The sequence below is a fragment of the Coregonus clupeaformis genome, unplaced genomic scaffold, assembly GCF_020615455.1.
Source record: "Coregonus clupeaformis isolate EN_2021a unplaced genomic scaffold, ASM2061545v1 scaf0620, whole genome shotgun sequence".
Classification (NCBI taxonomy): domain Eukaryota; kingdom Metazoa; phylum Chordata; class Actinopteri; order Salmoniformes; family Salmonidae; genus Coregonus; species Coregonus clupeaformis.
Genome location: NW_025534075.1, coordinates 237746 through 247098, shown reverse-complemented (window position 1 = coordinate 247098; position 9353 = coordinate 237746). Strand labels below are relative to the sequence as shown.

Below are 9353 nucleotides of genomic sequence, written 5' to 3'. Positions count from 1 at the left end.
TTTCTGTTCAATGGAACATTTCTGGGATCTTTTAGTTCAGCTCATGAAACATGGGACCAACACTTTACATGTTGCATTTATATTTTTGGTCAGTGTAATTATTAAATCAGATGCGCTAGACTAGGGTTGGAGTGAAAACCTACAGGATGGTAGCTCTCCACGAACAGGGTTGGAGAACCCTGTCCTAGGCAATAGGTCGCAAAGCAGCATCCCCGCTAAACTTTTTGGAAATGGCAAGTTCACTTTCTCATCCATAAACACAGTCAAGTGTGAATACGGTTCAGCAGCTCAAATCAGCAGGATGTGGGGCATTGTTATTAGGAAGGACGTCTACCATGGATGGATTGCTAAAATCATAATTGTGATCACACTTCATCAATTTAAATATTATGGGGAGACCTATACATTTGGCAGCCAAGCACGAGTTATCAGTGTAGCCTATTATCGTGGAGACTTGACATTGAAATATCTTCACGCCTACGATTAAAAACCTCCAGTCTTCCGTCATAAGTCAAATCAATTTGAAAAAATTAAGAATTACAGTGGGCAGTTTGGAAAAACTCATCCTGTGTGAATCGTCCTCTGGCATAATGCACATGCTTGGATAATAATTACAAAACCAACGTCTCTAGTAATACCCGTCCAAATAGGCCTATAACATGGCAAATAATATGCTTATCAGCGTAAAGTGCACAGCAACATCCCATGGGATCCATCAAGTCCGCACACAGCAGAAATATCACTGACATATTGTAGTTCCACCACATCACCTTCTATATTCATACTCCTGAGTGGCGCAGTGGTCTAAGGCACTGCATTGCAGTGCTAACTGTGCCACTAAAGATCCTGGTTCGAATCCAGGCTCTGTCGCAGCCGGCCGCGACCGGGAGACTCATGGGCGGCGCACAATTGGCCCAACGTCGTCCAGGGTAGGGGACGGAATGGCCGGCAGGGATGTAGCTCAGTTGGGTTCGATTCCCACGGGGGGCCAGTATATAAAAAAAAAATATGTATTCACTAACTGTAAGTCGCTCTGGATAAGAGCGTATGCTAAATGACGTAAATGTAAATGTAAATATTCAAACAAAAGAGGCCTTTTATAGGCAAATGGGCAGCATCATGCTCATGTGAGTCCTCTAGAACGCAAATGTAGTCTTCCTAGTAGGACTGCAATAATGAGGTGGTGTGTATGTGTGTGCGCATCCGTTTCAGCGTGTTTTGGGAGTCGAGCAAGAGTTGACTCCAATCACAGGAGTAGGAGTCGACTCCAAAAATCCTGGAGTCGTGCACCACTATACTATGGAGGCTCTAGTCTAGAGCATTTTCAAACTCTCGAAATGGTTAATGAGAAATAGGTGTAATTGTTGCAGTAGGTTGTGAGTGGGCAACATTATACCATCATCCTAAATTGAATTATGTTGTCATATTAAAGCTGCAATATGTAAATATAAAAGTTTATAGTCATCAAGATTATACTAAATCGATTGCTTCAAACAGATTAATATATTTTGTTTGGTACTTTTGCTTACACATGCCTGTCTGTCGCAGGACTTAGAACGCAGTTGATCATTTTCAAACTCGATAGCAAGGACAAATCTTTATAAAAGTCACTGGCCACAAACAAATACACGGATTTGACAGTCAAGCTATCACTCAAATGAAATCCAACCCCTGTCCCTATGTAGAACAACCTGTGAGGTGATGATCTGTTTAAATTATCCAGTCAAAAAAGTGTTGTTTCCTTTTTCGTATTGGCCATCTACCGTAAACACTGGCACAAGGAGTTGAGTTGATAAATGGCTAGTTACATGTTCTCATCAATCGACCGGTCTATGTAGTTAGTATACCCAAAATCGTTGTGGCTTGTCTTTTAGAAGAGCACAAACAGTACGTCACCGCTGTTATTGTCCCAGTTCCATTCATTTCTATACAATATCGACGTGAGCGATAAATCCAATTTTATTGGCCATGTACACATTTTGCAGATCTTATCGCAGGTGCAGCGAAATGCTTATGTTTCTAGCTCCAACAGTGCAGTAAACCTTACATAACAATACACCCCCCCACCCCCAAAAGGCTGAACAGGTGAATCTAGGTGAAAGCTCTGATCCCTTATTGATGTCACCTGTTAAATCCACTTGAATCAGTGTAGATCAGACAGGTTAAAGAAGGATTTGTTTAAGCCTTGACATGGATTGTGTGTGTGCCATTCAGAGGGTGAATGGGCAAGACAAAAGATTGAAGTGCCTTTGAACGGGGTATGGTAGTAGGTGACAAGCGCACCGGTTTGAGTGTGTCAAGAGCTGCAACACTGCTGGGTTTTTCACGCTCAACAGTTTCCCGTGTGTATCAAGAATGGCTCACCATCCAAAGGACGTCCAGCCAACGACAGACCAGTGGCCGAAAACGGGTAATTTATGAAATAGGACAGAGGAGGTTGACACGGATTATGCAGAGCAACAGACAGGCTACAGTTAGTCAACTGGCAGTGCAGTACAACATTGGTGCCCAAAGACCCATAAAAGAATGCACAACTCGTCGTACGTTGACACGAATGGGGTATGGCAGCCGACAACCTTAGTTGTTGTTTGCTGAAAGAAGTGGAACTCTAACTGCGGTTGCAGTGGACTAAGGAACGAAAACACTGGTCACTGGAGAATTGAAAAAACATTGCCGGTTCCTGCTGTTTCACGCTGATGGGAAGACTAGGGTATGGAGAATATGCATCTATCATGCCGCGTGTCAACATTGCGTGGCGGTAGTGTAATGGTGTGTTTTCATGGCACACATCGGGCCCCTTGATTAAAAATAGAGCTACGTTTGAATGCCACCGGATATCTGAACATCATTGCCAATCAGGTGCATCTCTTCATGGCAGCAGTGTATCCATCTGCAAATAAAAACATTTCAGCAGGATAATGCCCCATGCCACAAGGCTAGGATTGTCCAGGAATGGTTCCACGAACATGAGTGAATTTAGCTTACTGCAATGGCCTGCCCAGTCACCAGATCTCAATCCAATTGAGCATCTGTGCGATGAGATGGAACGAGCTAATCGGTGTAGAGATCCACTACCAGCCAACTTGACACAACTGTGGGAAGCATTGGAGTCAACACGAACCAGCATCCCTGTAGAACGCTTTCGGCGACTTGTCCATGCCCCGATGAATTGAGGCTGTTCTGAGGGTAAAAGGGGGTGCAACTCAAAATGTTCCTAATGTTTTGTACACTCAGTGTGTATGTACAGTGGGGGGAAAAAGTATTTAGTCAGCCACCAATTGTGCAAGTTCTCCCACTTAAAAAGATGAGGCCTGTAATTTTCATCATAGGTACACGTCAACTATGACAGACAAAATGAGAAGAAAAAAATCCAGAAAATCACATTGTAGGATTTTTTATGAATTTATTTGCAAATTATGGTGGAAAAGAAGTATTTGGTCAATAACAAAAGTTTCTCAATACTTTGTTATATACCCTTTGTTGGCAATGACACAGGTCAAACGTTTTCTGTAAGTCTTCACAAGGTTTTCACACACTGTTGCTGGTATTTTGGCCCATTCCTCCATGCAGATCTCCTCTAGAGCAGTGATGTTTTGGGGCTGTCGCTGGGCAACACGAACTTTCAACTCCCTCCAAAGATTTTCTATGGGGCTGAGATCTGGAGACTGGCTAGGCCACTCCAGGACCTTGAAATGCTTCTTACGAAGCCACTCCTTCGTTGCCCGGGCGGTGTGTTTGGGATCATTGTCATGCTGAAAGACCCAGCCACGTTTCATCTTCAATGCCCTTGCTGATGGAAGGAGGTTTTCACTCAAAATCTCACGATACATGGCCCCATTCATTCTTTCCTTTACACGGATCAGTCGTCCTGGTCCCTTTGCAGAAAAACAGCCCCAAAGCATGATGTTTCCACCCCCATGCTTCACAGTAGGTATGGTGTTCTTTGGATGCAACTCAGCATTCTTTGTCCTCCAAACACGACAAGTTGAGTTTTGACCAAAAAGTTATATTTTGGTTTCATCTGACCATATGACATTCTCCCAATCCTCTTCTGGATCATCCAAATGCACTCTAGCAAACTTCAGACGGGCCTGGACATGTACTGGCTTAAGCAGGGGGACACGTCTGGCACTGCAGGATTTGAGTCCCTGGCGGCGTAGTGTGTTACTGATGGTAGGCTTTGTTACTTTGGTCCCAGCTCTCTGCAGGTCATTCACTAGGTCCCCCCGTGTGGTTCTGGGATTTTTGCTCACCGTTCTTGTGATCATTTTGACCCCACGGGGTGAGATCTTGTGTGGAGCCCCAGATCGAGGGAGATTATCAGTGGTCTTGTATGTCTTCCATTTCCTAATAATTGCTCCCACAGTTGATTTCTTCAAACCAAGCTGCTTACCTATTGCAGATTCAGTCTTCCCAGCCTGGTGCAGGTCTACAATTTTGTTTCTGGTGTCCTTTGACAGCTATTTGGTCTTGGCCATAGTGGAGTTTGGAGTGTGACTATTTGAGGTTGTGGACAGGTGTCTTTGATACTGATAACAAGTTCAAACAGGTGCCATTAATACAGGTAACGAGTGGAGGACAGAGGAGCCTCTTAAAGAAGAAGTTACAGGTCTGTGAGAGCCAGAAATCTTGCTTGTTTGTAGGTGACCAAATACTTATTTTCCACCATAATTTGCAAATAAATTCATTAAAAATCCTACAATGTGATTTTCTGGATTTTCTTTTCTCAATTTGTCTGTCATAGTTGATGTGTACCTATGATGAAAATTACAGACCTCTCTCATCTTTTTAAGTGGGAAAACTTGCACAATTGGTGGCTGACTAAATACTTTTTTCCCCCACTGTAGCTACTACTGTAAAGATGTCGACCTCAGTTTAGCTGTTTGTATATGCTATCTATTCTAATTTGGACTTTAACCGTAATGAAAAGTAGGCTATTTTATCTATTACAAAATGAATGTTGTTTTAGAGAGCAGATGATAGGCCAACTAGTAATTATGCTATTTTAAATGTATTTCCAGGCAGAGGAGATGGACACCCCAGAAGACCTGCAAGATGACAACCTGATCGAGTGGGAACACTTCCACAGTTCTAATTATGAGCAGCAAGATGGACATTTGGCAGTTAGGAGGAACATAATTTTAGAATGAAATAAATTCAAACAAAGACAACAAGAAGCAGAAGAGACAGCTGATGATTTTATCACTGCACTTAATTGTTTATCAGAACATTGTGATTATGGAGCTCTGCTCAGTGAGATAAGACACAGACTAGTCGCGGGATTACTTGACAGAAGACTGTCTGAGCAATTACAAATAGACCGAGAACTAACACTGGATAAAGCTGTCACATGCATTCGTCAAACTGAACTTGTGAAAAAGCAACAGGACCTGCCGGAGAATAACTTTAAAGCTGCCAGCAGCTCGGCATATGTAGACAGTGTGCTTTCACATAGCAGACAGCAATGCCCAGCCAATACCCAGTGCCAATCAGAGAAGAAGAATCAAAACTCAGAAAGACCACAACATCCCCAAACAACGCAGGAGAATGCAAAAGAGCCCATAGATACTGATGAGGATTTCATTGAGGATTTCAGTCCTGGAGGAGAAAAGCCTCACTACTGCTGCTACTGCGGTAGCAGCTTTCAAAAGGTGAGGGATCTAATAAGACACCAGCGATCACATACTGGAGAGAAGCCTCAGCACTGCTCTGATTGTGACAGAAGTTTTGCTCGATTAGATAAGCTTAAGTCACACCAAAAGATACATACAAAAAACTAACTTAATTTTCACTTCACTGTCTCTGTGGAAGGCTTTGTGCTATTTGAGAAGCTTGAAAAACAACAGCTGGAGAATACCTTCAAAGCTACCAGTTGTGTGGCAAATGTAGATCGTGTGCTCACACAGCAGAGAACATTCAGCAAAGTCAACGAGAGTAAAAGGCAGCAGAGTAAAATACGAGCTAGAGCTCCAGGAAAGGGAACACCATCACATAGCAAAACAATGCAGGAGAAGGAAGAGGAGCCCCTAGATACTGATGACTCTGATGAGTGGATCGACGGTTTCAGTCCTGGAGGAGAGAAGCCTCACTACTGCTCCGACTGCGGTAGCAGCTTTCAAAAGGTGAGGGATCTAATAAGACACCAGCGAACACATACTGGAGAGAAGCCTCACCACTGCCCTATTTGTGACAGAAGTTTTGCTCGATTAGATAAGCTTAAGTTACATAAAAACATGCATATGAAAGAGGAACATGTCACACGGACCGAACAAACTGAACTGAATGTAGACTGTGTGCACACACAGCAGAGAACAGCCAGCAAAGGCAGGCAGAATAGTAAAATACGAGCAGGAAAAATGGGCCAGTCACAGCCAGGAAAAAACTTGTCTTGCAAAAGTTCAGTTGGAAAGAATCAACACTCAAAACTGCAACTACCCCAAACAATGCAGGAGAATGAAGAGGATGCTGAAGATACTTCTGATGACTGGACCGAGAGTTTCAGTACTGTAGAGAAGCCCTACGTCTGCTCCAACTGTGGTAAGAGCTTCAAACAAGAGAATCGTCTTATAAGACATCAGCGAACACATACAGGAGAGAAGCCTTACAACTGCCCTGACTGTGAAAAAAGTTTTGCTCGATTAGATAATCTTAAATTGCACCAAAAAACACATATGAAGGAGGAACGTAATTTCCACTGCTCTGACTGTGTGAAAAGCTTTGTCCGATTGAAGCAGCTTGAAAAACATCAGCTAAGACACAAGAAAAGTGTTGAAAGACACACAACACATTTGAGCAAAAGAAAAACATTTCTCTGCACAATATGCGGGAAGGAGTGTCGCAACATGAAAATACACATGCGAGTACACACTGGAGAGACACCGTATCACTGCACTGAATGCGGGAAGAGTTTTCCATATACAAAATCGTATCAAAGACATATACTAACACATAATACCTCTGGAGAAAGAGCAACCTATCCTTGTTTGGAATGTGGAAAGACTTTTACTCGCAGAGATGGCATGGCGAGACACATGAGGAGGATTCATACTGGAGAGAGAAATCATCAGTGCAGAGACTGTGGAAAACTATTCTTTCGAAAAGAGACACTGAAGAGACACATGCTAGTTCACACTGGAGAGAAACCATACCAGTGCTCTGTCTGTGGGCAACCCTTCTCCCAAGATGGAGACAGAAAACGTCACGAGAAGAGGCACTACTCTGGTGTCTCAGATTTCCCTCAATCTATAATGCAGAAGTGTTGCAGGTAGCCTAGCGGTTAAGTGTTGGGCCAGTAAAAGGTTGCTGTTTCGAATCCCCAAGCTGACTAGGTGAAGAATCAGTCGGTGCCCTTAAGTAAGGCACTTAATCCTAATTGCTAAATGACAAAAATGTAATGTAAAATGTATTTGGCATTGCAGGAAGTGGGAACCTACCTAATCACTGTGATTTGATAATCTAATAATCTGTTAACTACAAATGTTGGTGGCCTGGAATTGCCACCACAGACTGTAGAAGAGACACACAGACAGACTGCTGCTGATACACAGCAAGACTGAGTATTACTGTCTTCATAGCAGTATTTTTTTTTTTTCAAAAGTCGGTTATTTAAAATCAAGGATTGGAACAGGTTCAGGGAACAGAACCAAAAACCGGAAAATAACCAAATTATTTGAGCAACCCAAACCGAAAACAAAAGTAATCTATACTGTTCCTGGAAGAGAACCATTATTTTAAAAGCATGGGAACCGGTTAATAACATTATTTTACGTTCCGGGCATTTTTTTCCAGTGCCACAAAAATCGCAAACAAAGTGCATATGCAAAGCCCTTACTCTGTCACTCAGAAACGTATTCCAGCGTCTGCCTGCCAGCTGGAAATCTTTGCCAGTGGGTGTGTGTAGTATACCTGCCCCTCCCCTCTGAAGCATAGGTTACTGTAGCCTACTGATGACGTTACAAGCATAATTCAGAAAATAGGGAGAGCTGTTTAGTTAAAGAATGGATTGATTTATTCAATTGGTCGGAACAGTAAAAAAAAAAAAAGGTTATGTTCAGAACGAAACGATTGGAAAATAATTTCGGTTACAACCCATGTTTTTAAATAGATTTTTAAAAAATGTTTTTGAATATTTTGTTTCAAAAAAGCATATTACAGTATAGTATACTATCAATAGCAGTCATTGTTGAATGATGGGAATTGCCCATTGGTGGTTCACAGTTAGTTCATATTGTATTAATGTGTATATTGGTTTGATTATCAATGAAAGGTTCACAGCTTCAGTGAGTGTGTACATTTGTCTGAAATTTTCTGAATTCAGGGTGAGTCGTCAGGCAACCCAATACCATAATTAGTTAGGCTTTTAAACGGACACTAGATGGGGTAGATGTTAACATTTATGTTTTTATTAAAAGACACTGAACACAAGTGTTTTTCTGTTGTGCATTAGAAAAATTAGATTTCAGTCTTGAAGGTGCGTTTCCTGACTGATTCCACGTTTGCATAATGATATTTGTCTCCCATGAGACACTGTAGACGCGGAAGCCTACTTCACTTCTTCAAAATCCCCAGGATGAATCTAAGATAACTCAAGAAATCTGTAATTAATTTTGACATTTTTGCCGAGGATTTTACATCTAACTAAGGTGTTTGGTGCAGTATTTCTCAAGTTACAAAATGTGCTACGTGTTGTCTTATGTAAACAAAGTTGGAGCTGCTTGGCAGGTCTGTCTCACTGTCTATGCTATTGGATAGAGAGCAATCGCCGTAGCTATTCACCCCATATTAGTGGGCAAATAGACATCCTCAAATCAAAACCCAACCTTCAATTACCCTTGTGATGCACGGATGTTCCAAACTCCGTTTTAGGCAAGACTGACTGACCAAAACTATCCTATTTACACTTTGTAGTCAATTTTGACATCAGAGTAACTGTTTCTGACTAATATTGATGCCACACAGGCTGTTTTCAAAGGGATTAGTTGCTTTTTAAAGGCAGCCGGTTTTTAACATCTACCACATCTAGTGTCTGTTATAAAAAAGCCTAACTAATTATGGTATTGGGTATGCAATGAATTTTCTAAATCTGACATACTATAAAGCCTACTATTTAGAACACAAGTACGGGTATTCGGTCACTTCCAGTATCTTAAGCGGAAGGCCGACCGGGGTACTGCAGGCTGGTAGTAGCAACTAAATTATCCTCCATTTATTTTGTGCGATTTTAAAATAATCTGTTCAAGAACATAACGTTACATCTGATGTAATAGAAGCTTTCTATACTTGACATTCAGACATAAAGTGAAAATGTCTGCAAGCACTTTACAACATTTCAACATGCATGTGATTTGCATATC

At 41.8% G+C, this 9353-nt stretch overlaps 1 protein-coding gene across 2 annotated transcripts in view; it reads left to right on the top strand.

Moving 5' to 3' along the window:
• Positions 1-8100, top strand: part of LOC121562919 (zinc finger protein OZF) — a 28098-nt gene extending 19998 nt beyond the window's left edge. For both annotated transcript variants that reach the window (XM_041875054.2, XM_041875053.2), the window contains exon 2: positions 5022-8100. In XM_041875054.2, coding sequence (XP_041730988.2) covers positions 6003-7268 — 1266 coding nt within the window. In that variant the 5' untranslated portion in view covers positions 5022-6002 and the 3' untranslated portion in view covers positions 7269-8100. The remainder of the gene's footprint in view (positions 1-5021) is intronic.
• The last annotated feature ends 1253 nt before the right edge of the window (positions 8101-9353 follow it).